The 24642-nt window shown below is 43.9% G+C and overlaps 1 protein-coding gene across 5 annotated transcripts; it reads right to left on the bottom strand.

Moving 5' to 3' along the window:
* Positions 1–70: 70 nt before the first annotated feature.
* taok2a (TAO kinase 2a) lies at positions 71–21797 on the bottom strand. Of its 5 annotated transcripts, XM_061749298.1 has the most exons (21): positions 21638–21794; positions 21328–21477; positions 18304–18444; positions 16728–16799; positions 16549–16650; positions 15484–15529; positions 15299–15395; positions 14528–14641; positions 14357–14448; positions 13292–13385; positions 13141–13222; positions 11160–11330; positions 10628–10837; positions 10370–10495; positions 8533–8769; positions 7638–7766; positions 7358–7561; positions 6937–7176; positions 5946–6167; positions 5663–5845; positions 71–3204 (listed from the first exon to the last, which is right to left on the bottom strand). In XM_061749298.1, exons 3-21 carry the CDS (start codon positions 18433–18435, stop codon positions 2329–2331), a joined length of 3429 nt encoding a protein of 1142 aa, XP_061605282.1. In that variant the 5' UTR covers positions 18436–18444; positions 21328–21477; positions 21638–21794; the 3' UTR covers positions 71–2328. The 5 variants fall into 5 exon arrangements, with proteins under 5 accessions (XP_061605282.1, XP_061605284.1, XP_061605281.1 ...); XM_061749300.1 differs by having other exon boundaries at positions 5955–6167; positions 21328–21797; XM_061749297.1 differs by having other exon boundaries at positions 21328–21796.
* Positions 21798–24642: the final 2845 nt, after the last annotated feature.

Here is a 24642-nt window from a genome sequence, read left to right as displayed (position 1 = left end):
GGTGATTCTAAGAGTTGGGAAAAAGGGTATAAAAGTCACACACACGCACACACAAAAAGACCAAAAACAATACAATGTATGATGTTTATTTTTCCAAAAGTATTTTGTTACATTTCTGTACAACTTTCCCCCCCTCAAATGTTTCACTGTTATGCGTAAAGAAAGCCTGATATTTGGGAAGAAAAGAGAAGCTTCCTGAACATTTTTTGTAATGAGTGACTCTTCCTTCCCGACTTCCAAACTAGAAAAATAATCTTTACATCACCACCCTGTGGGAAACGTGAGGACCACAACATATCCGCCTCATCTCCCCAAGCTTACCCTCGTTTAACGGGACCCAAGAAGACAAAAGTGTGCTTCTTGTTTCCTAAACTCTTTGTGCCTCTTCAAGCTTCAAACCTTCCTCTAACTAAATGAAAACGTTACAACAACAAGACAAAACAAGTCAAAAAGTGAAACGTCGCTCATTTGTGAAGTCCAACGCGCAGTTCCTGGCGTGTTTGAAAAGAGCCAAACATTCTTTGACCATCAGTGCAAATGAGGTAGACGTGACAATCAAAGACGACCGACACTTCCCTTCGTCAGGGCGGGAGGAAGTTGCCTGATGCTTCTGCACTTCTACCCATGCAGACACACACGCAACAACAACAAAAATCAAGTCAACTTGAACATGGCACCAAAGGATTGTGGGAACGCTCCACATCCTAATACTGACACGAGACACGGAATGCTGGGAAATGGACTTCATATGTTGTTCTATCACAGTCAAACTGCACTACGCTTATTCTTCGCTGAGTGGTCAACGTTGGCAGTCACCAAAAAAAAAAAAAGTTAAACAGCATAAAAAAAAAAATGGCATAAAACAAATATGACAGCAGTAGCATCTCTTGGCCTAGTAGGTCACATGCCAAATGATCCCTATAATTACGAAGACGCTATTGAGTTAGCATGGCTATGTACATGGCGCGTCAACGGGGACCCGTGACGTTCACATTGAGATTCTACAAAAAAAGAGAGCACTCCACATTGTTTTGGAGACTCCACGGGGGAAATCCTCCACGTCTTCTACGACTGTAAACTGACAACGTAACAATAACCCGCCATGTTGCCATGGTAACCACACACCGCCTGAGCAAGCTTCTGTGTCAGGGATGAATGTGCCATAACGGGTCAAGCTGTAACGTAATGCGTCATGCAAAGTATCGTAACGGGTCATAATTGAATGCGTCATGACAAAGTGCGCTGTAACGTAACATGTCGCAGTTTGTGCCGTGATGTTACAATCCGCTACAGAATTTGAGACATTGTTAAATGTTGCAAGATAACGTGCAGCACCATAACGTGTCGCAAAGTACCGTAACTAGGTGTGTTGTGGCACGTGTCGCTACGAAACAGGTTGTAACGTGTCATAAGGTAACATGCTGTGGCGTGTCGGAAACACGTCCGTGACGTGCCGCAATTCTTCGTTCCATTAACGTGACAATCGCTAAGGTGTCGCAATCTGTTGTATAGCATAACGTACTGCAACGTAACCTGTTGTAGTGGAACATGTAGCATGTCGTAACACGTCTCATAACGTGTCGTAACGTAACGTGCCGAAACCAAAGCTGTCGCAACGTGTTGTAGCATAACGCACCACAACATAACACACACGCTGTCGGAACATAATGTGTCATAATGTTGTCTGCTAATTGATCAAACGAGTATGTTGTCTCTCCCCCTCGTTAAAAATCTCAGTTATAAAAATAACTTTTTAAAATCGACAAAAACAAAAAAATCAATACGCAAATGAGTTTACACTGGACGGTGCAGAGATACAAAGCTAAGCTAGGCCAAGCTAACTACAATTTGGAGCAACTGGGAGTTTTTTTGTGTTTTATTTTAAACACAACAGAGAGATATGGCCACTGTGTTTAGCTAGGCTACGCTAATGGCACGTTGGAGCATTTGTGAGGCTGTTTAAGTAGAGATAAGCTAACAGATACGGCCTGGATGCTAAGCTAAGCGCACGTCGGAGCGGCTGGGTGAGCACTATGCTAACTTGTGGCATAGCTTGCCGACGTGGTGGTGAAGGGAAGACTGGCAGGTAGAGTGGTTTGATTTATATTGTTATCTACACAATCTCTGCTTAACAGTCTCAAAACACATGAAGGAGGAAGAGCCTATTTACAAAGTGAGAGTGGTTTGAAAAGCACCGCTAACTAAGAGGAAGCGCCAGGTGACGTCCGAGAGCAAAATCTCAAACGTTATCTTGTGCAACAGAAACTGCAAATGACGTGAATTATTTCCAAATCAAAGACGTTAAACTCTACAGTCTCAGTGAAATCTTCACGAGTAGGACAGGTGCGAGCCGTTGGAGATGTGAGATGTGACCGACGTGCTGCGACTCAGGCCGCCGTCGCTGCCGCCACCCCCTGGCCCCCCCGAGGCCGTCCTACGCAGAGGCTGGGGGCTGTTCCTGAGGGCCATCAGGCTGGGGCCCCGCACCCCAAGGCCGCCGCTATAGCCTCCCTGAGAGGATGAGGACGAGGAGGCCGAGGACGGCGGGGAGGAAGATAGGGAGACGGGGGGAGGTGCGGGAGGGGGCGGCAGCAGGGCCAGGGACTGGGAGGAGGCGTGGGACGACAGGTGATGGTGGTGGTGGTGCCCCCCCTGGGAATGATGGGAATAGTGGCTGCCAACCCCCACCCAATCCCTGGTACGATCCCTCTCGTCACGGTACAGGTGCGGCGTGCTCTGGTGGTGCTGGTAGTGCTGGGGGAGGTAGTGCGGCTGCTGATGATGGTGGTGTTGGTGGTGGTGGTGCGAGGACGACGCGGAAGAGGAGGCGGACGCCCTGCCGCCCTTCACGGGTTCACCATCCCTGCCGAAGCCATGCGACGACACGACCGACTCGGTCCTGACGAAGCCGCCTCCGCCACCGCGCCACGACGGCGTGGTCACAGAGTTCTGCACGCTGTGACTCCAGTGGCTGCCCGAGCGGGGTACGGGGCGCGAGGGCCAGCCCCCAGAGCCCGACGAGGGACTGGGGGTGGGATAGCCCTGGTTGTAGGCCTCGGCCGGGATGCCGCTCAGCGCCATGTTACTGAAGCCCAGACGCATGCTCTCTGAGTCGAAGGCCTCAATCTCGTGAGCCTGCCGCTCCAGAAGCGTCCGGATACGCTCCGAGCGCTCGTTCTGCAGGGACAGCATCTCTTCCTCGATCTGAAAGTCACAAGGCAGGGCTGTTAGCGATGGAAAAAAATGGAGTTTACAGTGTTCCCCTCCTATATCCGGTTCATCCTTCGCACCCCACTATATCGCTGATTTTTGATGCCAACACTTTCTGATGCTAACAAGTCAGATTTTAGAGTTATGACAACATGCCAAGCAGCACTGAGCTCTACTGATAGATATGCGGCATAGTTAATAGCAAGCAGAAGAGGCAGAAAAGGTCATCAACTAAGCTCCGGTAGTAGTCATAGCAGAGAGAATATATGACCATACATTTTGTTGTACTCTTATGTTTGTATGTGTTGCTACTGTGTGTGTTCAGGTAGCAGTTGTTTAATCAGAATCATCTTTATTTGCCAAGTATGTCAAAAACACACAAGGAATTTGTCTCCGGTAGTTGGATCCGCTCTAGAATGACAACAGACAGTTTAAAGGTTTCAGAGTAGTGTAACATGTACGCCATTTTCCGTTAGCACCTAATGTTTCACATCACTTCTCGATGCAACTGGGGTTTTGTTTTATTGACAATGTCGTGTCAGATAGTAATCATGTAGTGAGGCGCGAGGTGCTTAGCTATCTCTGTGTGCCTTGCATGGGTTCGCTATTCCTGCTGTGGACGTCTGAGGGGCAGTGTGGTGCAATGAGATGCACACTTGCAGTAACAAAGGAAGCAGAAGTCACGATCGAATATTGTTCATAAAACTTGTTTTTCAAGAATACAGTGCGGGGGGGGGAAAGTATTTAGTCAGCCACCAACTGTGCAAGTTGTCCCACTTAAAAAGATGAGAGAGGCCTGTAATTTTCATCATAGGTATACCTCACCTATGAGAGACAAAATGAGAAGAAAGAAAATCCAGAAAATCACTGTCTGATTTTTAAAGACATTATTAGCAAATTATGGTAGAAAATAAGTATTTGGTCAATAACAAAAGTTCATCTCAATACTTTCTTATTGGGGCTGTCGCTGGGCAACACAGACTTTCAACTCCCTCCAAATATTTTCTATGGGGTTGAGATCTGGAGACTGGCTGGGCCACTCCAGGGGCCTCAGGTACAAAGACTTGCGTGGATTTCCTACTGAAACATGGCGCACGCTCAAATCCAGAAAACGTCGTACGCACAAAATTATCCAGATGTATGAATCTGTGCGTACGCATTAATCCAAGCACATTTCCTTCGTACATCCCAATCAACGTAGAATTGAGCGCACGTGTTGAAGTAGCCGACCCCTCCCTGTCCATGCCCACATTTAAATATGGAAATCGTATTTAAATGAACCCTGCCCCTGAGATCCCGATCTCTGCATGATCAGAAAAAAAGTAAAATGAGCAAGGTAATGAAGAAAAAGAACTTTCCTGAATGTGAAGTTGCTCAATGAAGTGGAGGTAAGCAAGAAAATCCTCTTTGGCACGCTGTCCTCCGGCGTTAACAACAAGCAAAAGAGGAACGAATGGGACAGCGCGTGTGCGGCTGTCAATGCTGTGGGGTCAGAACAGCGCGCGCACGCTGAACTCAAAAAGAAGTGGTCAGACATTAAGGTGGATGTGAAGCGGAGGACAACTGCCCACCGCCAAAGTGTGGCCTAAACAGGCGGAGGAACCGGCGCAGAAGGCCTCGCCCCGTTCGAGGAGAGAGTCGCTGCAATCATAGGTGACGCTGCTCTCTCACGGGGGGTGGGAGAACATGAGGTTAACTCTGATTACCCTACAAGGTAAATACCATGTATTTTTATAACTCACAAGAAATGTGTTCACACAGTAACCTACACTCAGCCCTATGAGATAAAGGTTCATGCGGAAATGTTGTATGGTATTCGTAACAAATATTTTCAATTCAAATAGAAGCATGTCAGCAAAGAGGAGAGCAAAAATTTGGACTCCTGTTTGATTGTTCAAGGTATTATTTTAATACAGATGCAGTCGCAGCCACGCTCTACACTGAAAGAGAGTCCTTTGAATTTACTTGATTTAAACATGCACATTGGTTTGCACATGATTAAAATCTGTTAGAAATCACAATTTTTTAGAGAAAGTTAACTGTTTATTACGTTCACTAGCCCGTGAACTAACGAGCTTCACTCGACCGCGCCGGACATCCAATATGTCAACGCCACGCTCTGTGTGGGTCCCCACAGAGAGTAGGGCAAGGCAATTCATCGAAATTGAATCCTGATTTCGATATTGGCTTCTTACAAATCATAAACATTTTAAAAGAAAAACTATTAATGTGCCACAGCGTGTGTTGTGTATGCAAGTTACTACATTGTAAAAGCACCCTGTGTGATTCGTGCCTAGCCAGGGGGAACTCTGTATATGTAATACAAGGATGAGATGACTATACTTTTTTATGGTTTTCACAGTCATGTCGGCCCACTGAGGGAAAGCCCATGCCAAAAATACGTTTGACATCCCTGACATAGACAATCTAAAGATGGAAGTGTTCGCAGTACCCGTTGTTCTAGCAGTGCGCGGCGTATGGACACCCTCTGCTCCAGCTCCTTGATCTCACGCTCATGCTGCGTGTCCGTGTGCATCTTGATCTTGCTCTGGTAGGCGTTGAGCAGCTCCAGTTCCTGTTGTAGTTGCATGCGTAGCACCTGGTATTCCGCCTCCTGGGTCTCGTCCAGTCGCAGCTGAGGGAGACAAAACGGGACGAGGGGCCTCGTCATGAGAGTTGCAGGTGTGCGGCGGTCACGTGCAGAGGTGTGGAAGGTGCGCGGGGGGGTTCCTTGCCTTACTCACAGCCTGTGTGGAAAGCATGTCGTTGATGGAGTGGTCGTACTGCTCGGCCAGGATGGCCAGCTTCCGCGTCTGTTCCTCCTTGACGCGCTTCAGCACGGCCTTGTGGTCTGACTTTGGCGTGCTTTCCAGGAGGTGGTTGCGTAAGGCTTTGTACTGACGTGTCTGGATCTTGCACGTCTCCTGGAACTGTCGCTTGATCTGCAGCTCTTTGGACTGGAACACAAAACCATCAAAGCGTCATGACAACCAGAGGTGGGCAACTCCAAGTCAGACTTAATTTCGTAATTTTAGGACAAAAACTTTGACATGAATTACATGACTTGCTTGTTTACATTTGAAAATCTGTGTCATTTGGAAAAATGATGTTTTGCATAGTGCGTGCAAACCTGGCCACACACTAGTTTGCTGTGAAGCGGAATGAGGCCACCTCATGAAGCAAGTGTCATGGAGGCAGCTCCGGAGAAAATTTTACTCGGATTCAAAGATTATGCTTGATTATACAGCACACAGTTCGATCAAAACTGTTAAATGCCTGATTATTATTTCTTTGTGTGGGGTCTGTAACACTAACAATCTCTTAAGATTTAAAAAAAAAACCCTTGTGTGTGTGCACCAGGTCCCAAGCGTCAATAAGTAATTGACAAGACAATAAAGTAATAGACAATACTGAGAGCAATTTGGGACCAACAAAATGTGATTGTGAACATGTGTGACACAGTTAACTAACAAGTACAGACACCGAGTACAAAGTGGCGATTGAGAAAATATAAGTTGTGACTGAGCAAGATTGTATGACTTTACTTTTGACTTGCTTAACCCAAATAATAACTTGAGTTGCTTGAAACTTGACTCCACTTTATTCTTGCCATGGTAACTTGGGACTTGCTTTAAACTCAAACATTCAGACTTGAGACTTCTTTGTGACTTTCACATATGTGACTTAACCCCAGATAAGCAACTCCAGGCTCAAGGTTTGACTCACCTTGAGGCTTTTTGGCTGCTGCCGCACTTCCATGGTGTGTTTCTGACGCAGTTCTTGCTCTCGCCGTTTGTTGTACTCCATCTGGTTGGTCAGCTCTGTCTGGTGCTGCGTTCGGATCAGCTCGGCACGGGTCCGCTGCACAGAGCCCAGCTGCCTGAACTCCAGTTCCTGAGTGGATTCGTGGTGGCGCAGCAGCATGGCGCACTCCAGATCCTTCTGGGTCTGCTTCTTGTTCAGGTCCTGGCGGGGGGGACGGGGACAAGGATCAAGTGGCTCAATGAAACGGAGAAGATGGTGCCGGGCTGTGCCTTTGGTACATTTGACACCTGGCCCTTCAGGGAATTACCAGACTTAATTCACTTTTTAATACCACCACTATCATGTCGCAATTATACAACCCGTCAGTACTATAGGGTTGTACCTCTCTGAGTAGATCCTGTTCCAGATTGTGTCGAGCAAGCAGCATTTTCCTCTTGTACTGTCGGCACTGCAGCTCGTAGTACTGTCTCTGCCTCCTGAGCAGACTGGCCTCCTCCTCTGCCTGCATCTGCTGCAGACACTCCTTCTGCCGGATCAGCCACTCCTGCTTCTCCCGCTTGGGAGTCGACTGGTTCTCGTTCAGCTCCTGTTAGGGTTCCATGGGGACAACGTCAGGTGTCTAAACCAATGCAGGTGACCCGAGCGAGGGCAATGCTTCTTGCCTCTTTCAGTTGGTCCTTGCGCTGGCGATACTGACGCTTCTGTGACTCCAGTAAGCTGGTCAGTTCTTTCTTCTGCTGGCCCAAAATGTGCTGCTGGAACTTCTTCTCCTCTGTCAGAGCAGCTTTGGTCTGGAGGGGAAAAAAAGACAACGACTGTGAGGTTTGGAAGGCTAAATCCTAACATAGGGCTGGACAAATAATTGATTATTTTTTCCAAGTAATTCACATTTAGATATAAGGTTGTTTTTTTATGCTGTTTCCAAAATATGTTGGATTGCTGTGTACAGAGAGGAGCTAATTTACAAAAGCAGAGTCAGCATTGACAACTTAGCCAACTGATCGCAATATTTTGTAGCACATTCTTTCAAATGACAGTGCAGAAAATGCTCACACAAAAATTGATGATGATTCAATTACTTGTTTGGTCCATAAGATGTCAGAACATAGTCAAAAATGTTGATCATTATTTTCCAAAGTAAAAGTTGATCTTTTCATATCGCTTTTGATTCAACACAAAGATAATTAGTCTGCTTTCATGGAAGATTACAGAAAGCTAGAATATTTACTGTTGGGAGGCTGTTTGGTGATCAAAATAGTTGATTAATTTGATAATCGATTAGTTGACTAGTCGAATAAATGATAGATTTGCGCACCTCTAATATTTAGTGTCTTTAACAACATTAGAAAAGAGCATGTTAGACCTGTCAGACGTATGGACCATCTTAAGATCATATTTTATATATATATAAAGTTGATGTTTCAAAGCACGTTTGGTATATGGAGCAATAAAGCTAGAAGGAAAAAATAAATAAAACTTGATATGTATGATGTCATTTTTTGCTCTTTGTAGAAGCAAAGCAAAATCTGACAGAATTGTAATCTCTCGAGCGCTCACCTCTTTCTCCAGGATGGCCTGGTGCTTTTTGACCAGCTTGTCGGCCTCTGAGGAGAAGCTGTTCCTCTGGTTCTCCAGCTCCTTGTCCAGCTTGAGCTGATGCTCATCCATTTCGGCCTTCAGCTTGTTTTCTAGGCCCATCAGCTGCTTCTGGTGTTGCCGTCGCATGCGCTTGTATCCCGACATCTGCTCCCTCAGCGCCGAGCCCTGCTCGTGCTCCTGGATCTGGCGTGTCACCTGCAGACACGTGGGATGGGGACACGTCGCGGTAATGAGTGCAAGGAAGTAGTGATCCCCAATTTTATTGCAGTACATTGTTTGTGCCCCTGCTATTTGACAGATTAACATTTTACATTTTTTTTTTTAACAGTATACAGAAATCCCTTACTATATCACGGTTCACTTATTGTGGTGGATCCAGTGCATCACAGATTTCTTTTTTTAAAATCAGTATAATCCTGAACAAGTCTCAGTTAATATTGGTGGTTATTTGACTACAATGTGGCAGCAATGACTTACATAAGAACAAATAGGCTCTTTTCCTTTGCAGAAAAAGAAACCTTACTGAGCAATTTTAACTCACATTTAAGTTGCCAAGTTGCTTCGTAATACAGTGAACATAACAGGCATGCAACTAGGTAACACACAAGCCACACCGAGTTTCATGAAATAAATTATACCACCCTAGCCCGACGTATAGAATAGCTAATGCACACGCAAAACAATATAAAACTGGTTGGGCCACCAATATGGAAAAAATGCATGTAAAGAGCAATGTTTAACTTGATTTTCTTTAACGTGTAGTTAAAAAGAACACTGCAAGGAATTCTGGAAAGCAGTAGCAAGCACCTTGAGGCTTTGCGCTGCCTACAACACCGAGACCGTCACTGTGTGGCACATTGCCCAATGATTTAGCCAGCAAATGGCCCACATTTCATACGTCCACATGGGTCGACTAAACTTTTATGTCACTCAAGCAGAGCACAACCGCCCTTTGAGGACATCTGCTTGTGTAGAGTGTGTGGATGGCAACCTCAAGTGGACAAATAAAAAAACTGCACCTCCCTAAACAATCACATATTGACACTGAATTGCATATATGAAACTTTAGAATTTATATAAATATGCAGTAAATAATTCGGTACTTCGTGGATTTCGTCTATTGCGGGGACTTTCAGGAACGGAACTGCCGCGATAAACAAGGGACTACAGAACTCGCAAGTCAGAATTTCGAGGGTCGCACCGTCAGTGTAGTACAGTACACTGGAAGACATGCAGGGTAACTAAGAGCAAGAAGAAGAGGCAGAGAAGGTAACCAAATAAGCTGCAATAATTTCTTCCTACAGAGCAGCGAGAATATATACCAGTGAGTTTTGTTGTATGCTGCTTGTATGTGTTGCTGCTCTATGTGTATTAAAATAGGAGTTGCTTAAAGGTTTACAATCACTGTAAAATGTTTGCTAACTTCTGTCTATGGGGTTTCGCATTATATGTTAGCATTAAGCTAGTGGACCTCTGTCAGACAACATATGGTTTGGTTGAACATTTTTGTGTTTAGCTATAGAATGGGAACTGTGCTAACCAGAGTGAGAGCAGGCACTAAGGGATACTTTGAAAAATGTCTTAAAACAGTTTACGTGTGTTTAAATCAGTTTAAATGTATTTATTGCTTGTGGGAGGGGTGAAACAAAAAAAAAGGTTTTCTTCACGTGGCCTCGCTATAATGGCAAGGTTTCACCTATTGTGGGTAAGTTAGGAACACATCCCGCGTGATAAATGTGGGCTGAACGTAGTGCGGTTTGTTCGCAGGAGAAGAACGCGCGAGCACCGGACGTACCAAGGAGGCAGTTCTGATGGTGGCAAAGTGGTCTCGGTTGCGGTAGTAGGCTCTGCGGCGGCCGGCAGAGGGAGCCTGGGGCTCCAGCTCCGGTTGGTAAGGGTCATCGTAGATGTTGTCCTGAGCCTGAACAAAATTATAGGAGTTTTCAGACTCGTGCACAGCAAAAATTCAGATTTTTTGAATGATAAATTGCAGATTTTTCCCCATTGCAAGTGGGTCTGTGAGGAAAGAGATTTCAGACCCTACAAGGCTTACAGCGGGTCGGTGTATGATGGAGCTGTTGGAGGTGACCGTGTGCTCTCCCTCCTGCATCATGGCCATCTCGCCGCTGCTGTCGTCGGAGGCGTCGGCCAGGCTATTGACAGAGCTGCTCTTCGAGCTGGCCGAGATCGACATGCTGGGCACAGACTGAGAGCTCTCCATGCTGTTCACTGTGCCTGTCCGCAACAGGTACTGCTCCACCTCCTGACACATAAGTACGTACACGTACACACACACACACACACACACACACACAAACAAACACACATCCAGCGCATTAACTCTGCTGCGCACCAAGGCCATAGCAGTCCAAATCTTTTTTCCTCTGATTCATTCAATTTCCCTCATTTCCTTTGACATTCGGCTTTAATTTAATAACACATTCACTAGCAGCTGTTTTTAAACCATACTGCCGGCCATTTCAGAGCATTTTGACTTTTGCGGCCTTCGTCCATTACTAAGCAGCCTGTTGGCCCAACTATGTACATCCCTCCAGTCTTCCCTCCCTCGCTACCTCCCCACTCACCTCCTCGTCCTCTCCACCCTCCGACACGGGGCCATTCTGCTGAGTCTCTTGGAAGAGAATCTTCTTCATCTTGCGGTACTGCAGGTTGTCCAGCTCTCGCACAGCATCCTTGGTGCGGGCAATCAAGTCCATGACCACCGTCAACGGACGCTCACGGCATAAGAAGCGATGCTGGACACGCAGCACGAAGGAGTTCAAGCTCGTGTATAATGAGGACAGACATGTTGCAATAAATGCACCCAAAACAAATTAAGTCATCCCCCACTATAATACAGATTTGTAAAGGGAAGATGAGAAGGATCGGCTGAAATACAAAAAAAATGTGCTTTATTTTGATGTGTAAAATAACAGCCATCAAACAGAATTACACTGAATTGGTTAGATGTTTGGCCCTTTTTTCGCTTTCAAATCTGCCGCCCTAATCGACGACGTTGCCCCTTCAGGTTTGACGCATGATGTCAGCGGAAGACAGGAAGTTACTTTGTTTACTAGCTCATGCAGTGGTAGTAGTAGTCCAGAAACGTTACGATGCCGAAACACTGTGTGGCTGCAGGATGTTCCAAAATTCTAAGTTAATGATTATTTGCTAAAAACAATAATGTTTATCAGTTTGAACATTAAATATCTTGTCTTTGTAGTGTATTCAATTAAATATGGCATTGGTTCACAGTTCGTACACGAGCTCTTCGCCATCAGACTCGTCGTTGTTTCCAACAGCTTCAACTGGATCTTCACGATTCTCGTCCATCTTGTATGGCTCAAAAGGGTAGGGACATAACACATCATCATCATCATCATTGCTGTCAGTACCGGCTTCTGTTTCAATTTCAACGGAACTATCGCTGATTTCGTCGCTGAAGTCACTGACACAGTCTTCCTCGCGTTCGTCCATGCTTATTTACAAGTGACGGCCACAGCTCCATCTAGCGAAAGCATTCAAACGCTGACGTTACAACATGACAGTTGCATTTGGAGGCTATATATTACTGGGTTTTTTTTAGGAAGCCATCTCATCTTCACTTTAAATATAAACTTATATGGTAAAATATATAGATACAATGCAGTTAAAGGTTTTGTTTTAATAAGTTTAAAATGTGTTTAAATCATCTGGGAGGGCTATTTAAGACAAATTCTATTAGTACATATTTCTATGTTAACATTGTGTTTAAAGTGTTTTCATAAAGTTTAAATGTTTAACGTGCGAAGGGTATTTTACGGCAAACTACAAGGTTTTTTTTTTTTTTTTTTTTTTTAAATTATTATAAATATGGTCTCCATATAATAGATTTCCGACATATCGCAAGAGGGTCTGCAACTCCTTCAACAGGGGATCACTTTAATGACTTAAAAGTGGTACAGTAATTCCCCACTGGTTCAGACTATTACTGGCGACTGGCAGATTTCACATTTTAACATATCCAATTTTTCTATGATGCATACCATGCACTGTTTTGATTGAATTTTATGATTCTTAAGAGCTGTCAGTGCTCTGCTTTTCTGTGCAGTACACTAACAAATCCTCAGCGTCATTGTAGTGCACAGCAGATTTATCATCTTCATCAAGTTTCATTTCTTCACTGCTGCAGTACGTAAATGTATTCATGTGTGTTCAGAGTGTAGGAGGGCAATTTCGGTCTTAAATAATGGAAAGGGGTGGCGTCCATTATTGGCGGATTCCCACTTTGCATTGTGGGGGTTCGGAATATAAGCCAGCAAAAGATGAGGGATTACAATAATAGGGGAAAATTTAGTAGGGCTCCCCTGAGAGGTGTGCCGTGTGCTTTGAATCCACTGTGGTAAATACAAATGTAAAGTAATTTGCATGTTGAAGAAGATGCTTGTGACTGGGTCGGACTGAGATGAATTACATTATATTACACTGCTTGTTTTGAAGCTGTTATGATGATTACTTATTATTCTTTTTACATACAGTAGATTTGCCTGCTTTGAAATCTTAAATGGGTGACAATGTTGTTCTCACATTGAGCAGCACATCAGAGGTGGGCCGGTCCTGGGGAATCTTCTGCAGACACGAGTCCACAAAGTTGCGGAAGGAATCGGACCTGACAGAGAGAGTTGTGAGATCAGTTTATTAGCGTCAGGAGGTGAGGAGAAGAAACAAGATGTCTCACCAGTGACTGGACTGCAGGATGGGGCTTTCATTCTGAGCAATGTGGTATAAGGCACTCATGGCGTTCATGTTGAACAGGGGGGGCTTCCTCTCCGCTGTGACAACACAATTTCACGCATTTTTAGGCCCATTTGGTCATGAATCATTTAGTACCACTAATTAATTCCATCTAACTATAACACTTTACATTCAAACGTAAATGCAACATAAACTCAAACTGTATTTTAGTTGCCTTTCTGGTGAATATTCTGCAAAAATATCAAACTGAACCGGCCTCGGCCACAAGTAAAAAAAAAAAAATCCATTATGAGAAACTTTACAACTTACAATTGAGTATAGGCATTGAATAATCAGGGAAATGTTGAAAATTAAAAAAAAAAAAAGGGATAAATTTAACAAAATTGGGAAAATGTATCAAATTTAAACCCCACCACAAGTTGACGTTTTCTTGTGACCACCCCCATTCTTGACAGAAATAATGAAAAGTAGTAAAAGCTCCTTTGCTTCACATGTATATATGAAAATTAAACCTTTTTAAACTGTTATAAATTGGAGGCGTGTGAGGAAAACACGTGTAAAGCGGTCTTTGTGCATCAATGTGCCAAAATTGTGTATCTGGAAATGATCAAAAGGACAAGTGAATATGGACAATCAAGAAGGGATTGCTGGATTACCTTCAAACTTCGCTGATTTCTCTTTATTCAAAAGCAGGGGGAAAATGAAATCATAAAACCCAAAGGACGACTATGGAAACTACTGTTTTAAAATGATTGTATGGAAATGTCTTTTTCTGAAAAAAAAATAAAATAAAATAAGTCTACTCAAGTGCATCACGAAATATTAAATAGGGACACAAGAGTTTGCTTGATTTTCATATTTTCCAGTATTCGCTTGAGAACATCTCTCGTAACACAAACAAGAAATAGATGTCCGTACACTTGCCTAAACAAGTCACAGCTCACATAGTGTTTATGTAGCAAACATTTTGGCAGCTGTAGCTTATATAAATTGTAAGTTTGATAAAATAAATTTTTTTGGGGGGCCATGTTGCGAGCGCATCTCATACCGAGCTCAATGCAGGTGATGCCTAGCGACCACACATCCACTTTGCCGTCATACTGCCCCTCGTCCATGGCCAGGATCACCTCGGGAGCCATCCTGCACCAGGGCGGGAGAATGTTTGTGTTAAAAAAACAATGAAGATGAGCAGAGTGGCTGTTAAAAAGAAAGGACCCACCAGTAGGGTGTCCCCACAAATGAGTTGGCCGGGGCCACGATGGAAGCGGAGCCGAAGTCGCCCAGTTTGACTTGACCGGGCTCAGTCAGCAGGATGTTGCCTGCTTTCACGTCCCTGTGGACAGCAACAGAGGTGAGGGACTCCAGTCACATGACTTGGCTTAACCCTTCCATACAGTACACTTTTCATGCGCACGTAGTATGTTGTTAGTAAGGCCAAGAATACCCTCATAATAATTGTTTATTCCAAATTATCTCAACTCCTCCAGGCCACTTTGCCAATGGTCCTCGCTCAGCTCAGCTCCCCCCACCATTTATCCAGTCATAGGGCAGCATCGTAGGCAGGCCATAAGCTAGACAGTTTTGAGGCTGTGGCAAGAGCGCTGCCTACATCTAGGCGCAATTGCAACAAGCGGCGACAGCCGAACAGCGCCAAAATTCCCAGCCTCAGAATCGGGCGAGACCGGGTGCGAGCACCAACAATCTCCTCAAAAGGATGTCCTGCTGCCACTTTAAACAGTCCACAAGCCCACACGAGGGACAACAAACACTAAATGACAAAAAGAATGACCAAAAAACAATAAAGAGTGGAGCTCTTGAAGACGGAAAATGTGATTGTGTTAGTACAACTACTGAGTGTGCCAATATACTGTATGTTATGTTTTCTCCACAGTCTCTTGGGACTTTCTTGAAAGTTGACTTACTCAAGACCATGTGATTTATTCCCACCTCCAGATTGCAAATCAATCATCAATAATCAATAAGACATCACCTGTGGATCATGTTGTGAGAGTGAAGGTAAGCCAGACCCTTCAGTGCACCATGGGTAATAGCAGCAATCTCCACCTCCTGGAGAGGCTTTTTGTGAACTGCAAACAACAACAAGAGTGTGGGATGTAAACAAAAAGACTTGGACAGCTGCCACCAGGACAGGACGACCTCCGGGTCTAGACTCACCTTCAAGGAGGTCGGAGGCGGAGCCGAGGCAGTACTCCATCACCAGCTGCACATACAGGAGACGTGGTTTTAAAAATACATCTCGACTACAATGGACAGGGCCACATTTTTTTTTTTTTTACAAAAATCCAGAGTTCCGATTTTGATTGATTTTCCCCTTTTGCTTGTTGAAAAATTTAATGACAATGAATTATTCTAAACAGGTTTTGCTTTTTACACTTCCTGGGATTTGCTTAATTTCTCCTGATACAAAACAAGCTTTTAAACCATTTACTTGCCCTGCATTAGCATACACCAAAATAATAGAAATAAATGTTTTTCTTTACAGACATGATAAAAAAAAAAATGATTCCTCTTGGACAAAATGTCCCTTTAGGCAAAATGTACATAAATCCAATCCGCAACAATTGAACATAAATGAGCTGTCAAACTGCATGGCTCGGCTGGTCTATACATCTACCGCCAACTCTCTCACACTAGTTTCTCACATAGGACGTGGATGCAGGGGAGGCAAGGTGACCAAGCAAAATATTTGGTGCTTGAAAGCACATATTTCGAGTGTAAAGTTTCCAACCCGTGAATAAATGCAGGGCTCGAGACTGCAACCGAAACGGTCGCATATGCGACCCTTTTTTCAGTGTGTGAAAGTAAATATTTCACATGGTCGCACTTTCGCAAGTGCATGTTTTAATGCTGCATTAAAACAGTCTCACTATCTAAGAGACATGGTGGTTGGATGTCACCGTCTTCTTCACTGCTTTAGTCAATCTCCACCTGCACGCTATCCTTCCTGAAGAGAGGGCACCGTCTCGTTATTATGAACGGCCAACAGGCGTGCGCCCGCCACGTAGCGGAGCGGTCGCAAGTTGGCCGGCTAAAGTTGTGAGTGTGCGCAATCCATGTTAACAGGGGCACACTTTCAAATACAGAAGCCACGCAAAAAAAATATATAAAAAAAAAAGAATAAGGTCCAGACAAATGAATTCCACTGAACTGATCAAAATTGATTAGAAAAATTTCCCAGCCGTACTACAAACTAGTGAACAGCATAAAAAGAGGTCGTACCCATGCTGTGTGCTCCTTCAGGTAACATCCCCGATACTCGATGGTGTTGGGATGACGAAGTTTCTGCAGGAACTTCACCTCTTTAATGATGTCCTGCCACTTCTGCACGTCAACACGACACAAAAAGTTGGTCAAGCCTCTGTTACGTAGGACACATTCTTGCTGTCGTGTTCAGTCACCTCATTCGTCTGCTTGCCGCTGTACGACATCTTCTTGATGGCCACCACCTCATTGTTGCGCACGTCTCGGGCCTGAAAGGTGTGTCAGAGGACAGTGACAGTTAGGCTTAGGCGCCGGAACTCCAAACTGCTAAGGTACCGGTTCTTACACATGAGATACCCACCCGTTCAAATAACACCACAGATTTTGGTTACGCCTCAAAATTTGCCCTCCGATTGGCCTAAACTGCTGCATGTGAACTGGGGGGCGGCTATAAATAAGCTTGAAAAAATAAAACTATAGGAACCATCTTTGATATTAAGTTTAAGGTCTCATATTTTGGCTATTTAGACCTTCATAGAGTGACTCGCCATCATGGACTTAGTATAAAAGTGTTAAAGTTTTTTTAAAAACACATTTTGTCATAGAGTGTCCAGAAAAGGCCCCTCTGACAGCTATTTCGGTTTGACCCAGTTTTGTATCCGCCTCGTCCATATTTCGCTAAGACCCCAAACCCCCCACCTCATTTTCCTCTGATTGTTTGGCTTCAATGTAAAAGACCCACTTGTGAGAGCACACGTGCTTGTTATGTTGACAGCACTGCCTCGGGAGCGCAAAGGGAAGGCGGAGCTCGTCGCTAGTGACATAGATAAGCTCGAGAAATTTGAATGCCCTGATTTCAGGCCTCTCGGCAGAAAAACATCTAACTCAGGAAGTTAAACACTGAAGTTAATCAATTATAACTTAGGTCATTGTGGCCCTGTTAAATGTTAGTTGAACATTGGCTTGGTAATTTCATTGACATTTCACAACTAGAGGCAGAACATTTAACCCTCCAATTGCAAACTTGGTAATTTTCCTTGTCAATAAAAACATCTGTCGAGAGCTGCAATTTAAGCTTATTTTAAGAATCGATTCATCTGTCAATTATTTTTTCCGTAATTACCGTAATCGATGATACAGATTTGATTCAGGTGCTGGTTTGGTCCGTAACATGTCAGAAAATAGCAAAAATGTTGATCATTGTTTTCCGAAGTTAAAGCAGATGTTTGTAAATGTCTTACTTTGATTCAACATAAAAATACTCAATCTGCTTGGATGGAGGACTACACAAATGTGAAAATATTTGCTGTTGTGAGTCTGAAATGCTGAGGATTTGGGAAATTTTAAGTTAAACAAATCTCTAAACGATTATCCCAAAAAGTTTTGATTAATTTGATAATCATTTAATTGTCGATTAATCGATTAATAACTCTTGTCCCTCTAGAAGCCCCCTATTTTTTTCTTTGGTAGTTTTTCTTGGCAATAACATTTTTGAATTTCAGTAGAGTGGAACCTCAATTTAATAGACTAATAGGGGCAGAGGTTTGTCGGTTACAGCCGATTGTTATATTGAATCACTTCTTTTTTATCCACCCATATTACTGTACAGTGCAAAATTATTGTTTTGTACTTTTTTCATGGGCTAAAATCCCCAGTACAGTACAAAGTTATTGTGAATAAAGCTTGAAAAAATTTTTAAAGTTTAAAATGTTATCTTTTTCTTTAATTGGAGTTTGAGGTTTTCTGTGTCCACATGGCGAGAGGACTACTCACAAAGTAGACGGCTCCAAAGCTGCCATGGCCGATCTCCCTGAGGTCCGCAAAGAGTTTCTCAGGGTCATCCCTGCAGAAGAGGTCCGCCACGTCCGGGTCCTTCAGATTGCCCGCCCGTACACTCGAGGGCATGGCCAGGGCCTGGTGGACAGGGGCGACATGATTCAACAGCACCATCAGGAGCAGGCTTACACGTGAATAGAAAATCACTAGATCATAAATTGGAGCATCATCATCATCATCACAAGCATCCTGAGAATCCAAACATGAACTCTCAGGATGCTCTCCCAAATAGCTGGGACGTAAAAGTCGGTGGAGGAGGAAGACTGGATCGGCATCGAGAGCAGCGTGGGAGCAACAAAATGGAAGCTGATGTTATTCCACTTTTTGGAAAGGGTCTCTATATAGCAGGATATGGTTCATTGTAGGTAAATGCGCAGCCCTACTTTTTGCCTGTACAATTAATCAATATTTTACATTGGGGACAGTTTGACCCTTGAACAGATTATTTGCCAAGTTGTCTTGGAGCATAGGCATTGTCGTCATCGTCACGGCTGTTAAGAAGTGTGTGAAGGTGTGGTTCAAACGCATGTTGCTGTGTTTGTGACAGGAAACAAATGCAGCAGCAGGCGCGAGTGATTCAGTAAGTGCACAAAAAAAGCCTGTGGGCCCACTCTTGCGTCCACCCCCATTGCGCGCATTCTTTCAAAATGCGGTCAACCAATTTCCATTTATACATTTCCGTGGCCTTCAGCAGGCGTGGGAAGGAAGGAAGCCGTCAGAACAACCTGACAAACAACACACCATAGCAGGAAAACAAGCGGTCATGTAAAATACATGAAAGAGAACCATGTTGCTTGACTAAAAGAAGGAAGTCAAAGACGCACTATTTGTCTTTTTTTAGCCACAAACCGTGCCATGACACAGATGCTTGGTCAGCGGTGCCTAAAGAGCATCATCACGTGACTCCACAACACATTTGGATCATACAAGCTGACACAGCAGCTGCGTGCTATTCAAAAGATGCAAAAACAGCCACAATTGGGAGGAAAATAAATATTGTATGAGGCTTGAATGACAGTTCCTGCTTGCCAATCGGGCAACAATTTAGAAGCTGTGCGTTTCGAAGAAGCTTATGTAATAATAAGCACATCTCCAAACACATTCGACCATCAGGCCAAACCAGTCAAGTCACTGATGGCACAATACACATATGGCCACTAGTGATGTACCGAAAGTGAAAACCGAAATTGGGGGCAAGCAAGGCCAGAAAGTAATTATTTTACCAATTATTAGTCAAATTGCATTTATGGCTATGACTGTGTACTAACCTCATTCAAAATACTATCATAATATTTTTTTCCCAATATCAACATATCAAATGTTCCCTGTTACTCTTAATCTTTTCATTTATTTTCTGTCAAAATTTTAACATGACATGGAAAATTATACAACTGTGTAACTGACAAATAAAGTATGGCTATAGTTATAAACATGTATAATCTGACCACGCAAAAACTTTCACATTTTCCAATTCCAATTTATGCCCAAGGAGCTGGTAACGAGGGTCCATTAATTGAATCTTTAACTGAATCCCTTATTTTCAACTGTGCCTACAGGTGGCAAATCCTTTTGCGATACAATATGTTTGTTGTTTTTCAGACGGGAGGTGCACAATGACATCGTTGACAAGACAGGCCCGAAATGTTTGGCCGTGTGGAGTTATTTTGGTTTTGTGAAGTCTCACAAGAAACAGTTTCCCAAGGTTGCAACAGTAGGCTTGAAACATTATCGCCTGTTGCGTCTCACTGCTCATGTGCTGTGTGCATCAAGCTAACTTGGCATGGTTCTACTGATGCCATATGATTGCTTGAGCTCGGCTATTCGGCTTGTCTGTCAAAACATGGACAAATGCGATCTAACAAAGTCTATTGACTATGTCTCAAATGTTTATCAAGTTATTTTGAGACATATTTTTATAATCATTAAGACATATGTTGACAGATTGTCATAGCTGCTAAACAACAAGATGGAGACAGCCAAAGAGCATGCCACCTTGTCGTTGGTGGCACCTCCGACCATTATCCAGAGAAGCGCGCACTGGCAGCGGTTCTTGATTGCACCATTACAGCATTGTGTTTCGGCCATTTTGCTTCGCCCACATAAGTCTTTCGGACGAAAATTTGGTGCATCACTAATGGGAACCATGGATTGGTCGCCAATAAATATCAGGGTCCATATAGACAAAACAATGGACTGGTCAATGTTAGGGAAAGTGTAGACAAATAATGGACGATTGCAAGACAACGTCCGGCCACATGTAGATACACGATGAATTGACTGGCCATTGACTGGCCGCCAGTCAATATCAGGCTGCAAAAAAGACAACAATGGAGTGGACCCCCGTCACTATCAAGGGTAAACGTAAACAAAAAACTGTCACCAACCAAGGTCAGGATAGATACAGACAAACAATGGACTGGTCGCCTGTCATTGTCAGGACACATGTTGACAAACGCACATCCCTACTCACATTCCCACATTCAATTAAACTAACATGCTAACATGTTTTTTGCAATGAGAAATGAAAACGAGTACGTGGACAACATTCTCACTTCACACAGGACGGCCGGAAGCCAGATTCAAACCCAGAACCTCCGAACTGCAAGGCAACCGTTGCGTTCAAATGACGCCAACCTCGCTTGAGATGATATGTGACGTGTGCAAAGCGGACTCGCTTATTTAGCATGACAGCTCGTGTTAAAACAAGAAATGTTCACGCAGCCAGGCGATTAGAGAACAGAACACAAACAGACTATTGTTCCCAGTCAGGCGGAGCTACTTTGTCCTATTTTGCATTCCGCTTTGTGCACTGTCCAAAAGTGGGTCAGCCGCCGGAAGACGTACTGATGAACGCGTGACTAGTGACCGGTTTAAAGTCAATGTCACCAACACGGCCTGTTTTGAACCATTTTAACTGGGTTTCGAGACGACAGTTGAACGGGCTGACATGTTTCTACTCACCGCAGCTTATTGAGGTTCCGCTGTGGAACGAAAAACAAGCGCTAGCAGGCGAGCTAACGAGCTGGTGTCCTCATAGCGGCAGCGGCGGCACAGCCACACGACGTTTGCTCATCTCCCCATTCCAGTCTTCTCTCAAGCACCGAAAAATAACTAGAAAAAAAATAAAATAACTCAAAGCTTATTCCAGCTTCCGTGCCTACTAGTGCTCGCATCCGCTATACGTTAGCTTAGCCTGGCTAGCTCGGAAGCTAACGTTAGCTAGCTTGGTCAACCGGGTGTGGCGGCTGTTTGTCCACGAAGCTCCACTTACGGTCCACAATGTCCAGTCCCGAGTAAAAGTTCACAGAACGATTGTTTAAAAGCTCGTTTCTAAAATATTTGCCCCATCTTTGTCTCGATCTTTTTCATCCACCGTTTTTGTTCAAGATGGCACAGACAGATGGAGGCGGGGCTTCGAGTGCAGGCCCGGAAACCCTTTTTGTTCTACCTCCCGTCAGGATTTCGCTTCAAAAATAAAACCTCTTCTAAAGTTTAAAAAAAAAAAATGAACTCAAGACAATTCAGACATTCAGGCACGTTTGTTAACAATTCTATCAACAAACCTAAAAAAAAAAAAAAAAACATCTACACAAAAAACATTTTTCATATCATCATTGTAACATCATTTCAAAGTACAACCTGTTTAGTTTTGTAAACTTAAAAATATAAAAAAATGCTTGCATGATGTACAATGTTTTAGACTGACGAGCACCACACCACCACAACCACTAAAATACTTCATTGCACAGAAGAGAACTAATGTTTCTAAAACACGAAACACCAAAGCCACCTCAAAGGTGATTGTGAACTACCTTTTAGGCAGATCGTATTTGGACCCAATGTCCTGGTAGTAAGGTCTGGAATAGCCTACCACTCTCAGTCAGAGAATCTCCCAGGTTCATGACATTTAAGAAGCATCTGAAAATGTGGATTAGGAACAACCAGATCTGTGACCATGTGTAATAACATACGTATACTTGACGTAACAGCAAGTAGCACTTTAAAATGCAGTAGGCCGATGCACTTTTTTATTTTATAAAATACGACAACATGCAATATCCTTTAGTACTTTTAAAAGTTCCTGATACACAGTAGCATTTTATTTAATATTTATAACTAGAGAAGCGGCTCGGAAAATGAATGGATGGATGGAACTAGTCGTACTTTTTAGTGATATAATGCAGCCCTGGGGGGGCACAAGCCAGTGAAAACTGGAGGCCGGTCCCAAGCCCAGATAAATGCAAAGCGGGTTCTTCGGCAGGAAGCACAGAGCCTAGAACTGAATGTGGGGACTTTTAATGTTGGGACTATGACAGGAAAATCTCGGGAATTGGTTGACATGATGATTATTTTGTGTGTCCAGGAGAGCAGGTGGAAATGCAGTAAGGCTAGAAGTTTAGGGGCAGGGTTTAAATTATTTTACCATGGTGTAGATGGGAAGAGAAATGGAGTCGGGGTTATTTTGAAAGAAGAGCTAGCTAAGAATGTCTCGCAGGTGAAAAGAGTATCAGATTGAGTGATGAGGCTGAAACTTGAAATTGAGGGTGTTATGTATAATGTGATTAGTGGCTATGCCCCACAGGTAGGATATGACCTAGAGGTTAAGGAGAAATTCTGGACGGAGCTGGACGAAGTAGTTCTGAGCATCCCAGACAGAGAAGAGTCGTGACTGGTGCAGATTGTAATGGACATGTTGGTGAAGGAAATAGGGGTGATGAAGAACTGATGGGTAAGTTCGGCATCCAGGAAAGGAACTTGGAGGGAAAGCTGGTGGTAGACTTTGCAAAAAGAATGGAAATGGCTGTAGTGCACACTTTATTCCAGAAGAGGCAGGAACATAAGGTAACCTACAAGAGTGGAGGTAGAAGCACGCAGGTGGATTACATCTTGTGCAGACGATGTAATCTGAAGGAGGTTACGGACTGTAAGGTAGTGGTAGGGGAGAGTGTGGCTAGACAGCATAGGATGGTGGTGTGTAAGATGAATCTGGTGATGGGGAGGAAGATTAGGAAGACAAAGGCAGAGCAGAGAACCATGTGGTGGAAGCTGAGACAGGATGAGTGTTGTGCGGCTTTTCGGGAAGAGGTGAGACAAGCTCTCGGTGGACAGGAAGAGCTTCCAGAAGACTGGACCACTACAGGCAATGTCATCAGAGAAATAGGCAGGAGAGTACTTGGTGTATCTTCTGGTAGGAAAATGAAGAAGGAAACTTGGTGGTGGAACCTCAAAAGTGCAGGAAATCATACAAGGAAAGAGGTTAGCGAAGAAGTGGGACACTGAGAGGACTGAGGAGAGGAGAAAGAAATACATGGAGATGCAACGTAGGGCGAAGGTAGAGGTGGCAAAGGCCAAACAAGAGGCATATGATGACATGTATGCCAGGTTGGACACTAAAGAAGGAGAAAAAGATCCATAGATGAGAAAGGATAGAGATGGAAATGTGTTGACTGGTGCCAGTAGTGTGCTGGATAGATGGAAAAATACTTTGAGAAGTTGATGAATGAGGAAAATGAGAGAGAAGAAAGAGTAGAAGAGGGAAGTGTGGCGGACCAGAAAGTAGAAATGATTTGTAAGGGGGAAGTTAGAAAGGGACTAAAGAGGATAAAAAATGGGAAGGCAGTGGGTCCTGATGACATTCCTGTGGAGGTATGGAAGCATCTAGGAGAGGTGGCTGTGGAGTTTTTGACCAGCTTGTTCAACAGAATTCTAGCGGGTGAGAAGATACCTGAGGAATGGATGTAAAGAGTGCTCATGCCCATTTTTAAGAACAAGGGTGATGTGCAGAGCTGTGGGAACTATCGAGGAATAAAGTTGATGAGCCACACAATGAAGTTATGGGAAAGTGTAATGGAGGCTAGACTCAGGACAGAAGTGAGTATTTGCGAGCAAACAGTATGGTTTCATGCCTAGAAAGAGTACCACAGATGCATTATTTGCCTTGAGGATGTTGATGGAGAAGTACAGAGAAGGTCAGAAGGACCGACATTGCGTCTTTGTAGATCTGGACAAAGCCTATGACAGAGTACCCAGAGAGGAACTGTGGTATTGCATGCGGAAGCCTGGAGTTGCAGAGAAGTACGGTGGGTACGGAAAGTATTCAGACCCACTTAAATGTTTCACTCTTTATATTGCAGCTATTTTCTAAAATCATTTAAGTTATTTCTTTTTCCTCAATAATGTGCACACACCACCCCATATTGACAGAAAGAAACGGAATTGTTGAATTTTTTGCAGATTTATTAAAAAAGAAATTGGGTTTAAGTCAGGGCTCTGGCT

This window comes from Phyllopteryx taeniolatus, chromosome 16, assembly GCF_024500385.1.
Source record: "Phyllopteryx taeniolatus isolate TA_2022b chromosome 16, UOR_Ptae_1.2, whole genome shotgun sequence".
NCBI classification, from domain to species: Eukaryota; Metazoa; Chordata; class Actinopteri; order Syngnathiformes; family Syngnathidae; genus Phyllopteryx; species Phyllopteryx taeniolatus.
The sequence above is the reverse complement of the archived record's forward strand: the minus strand, read 5'-3'. Positions and strand labels throughout refer to the sequence as shown.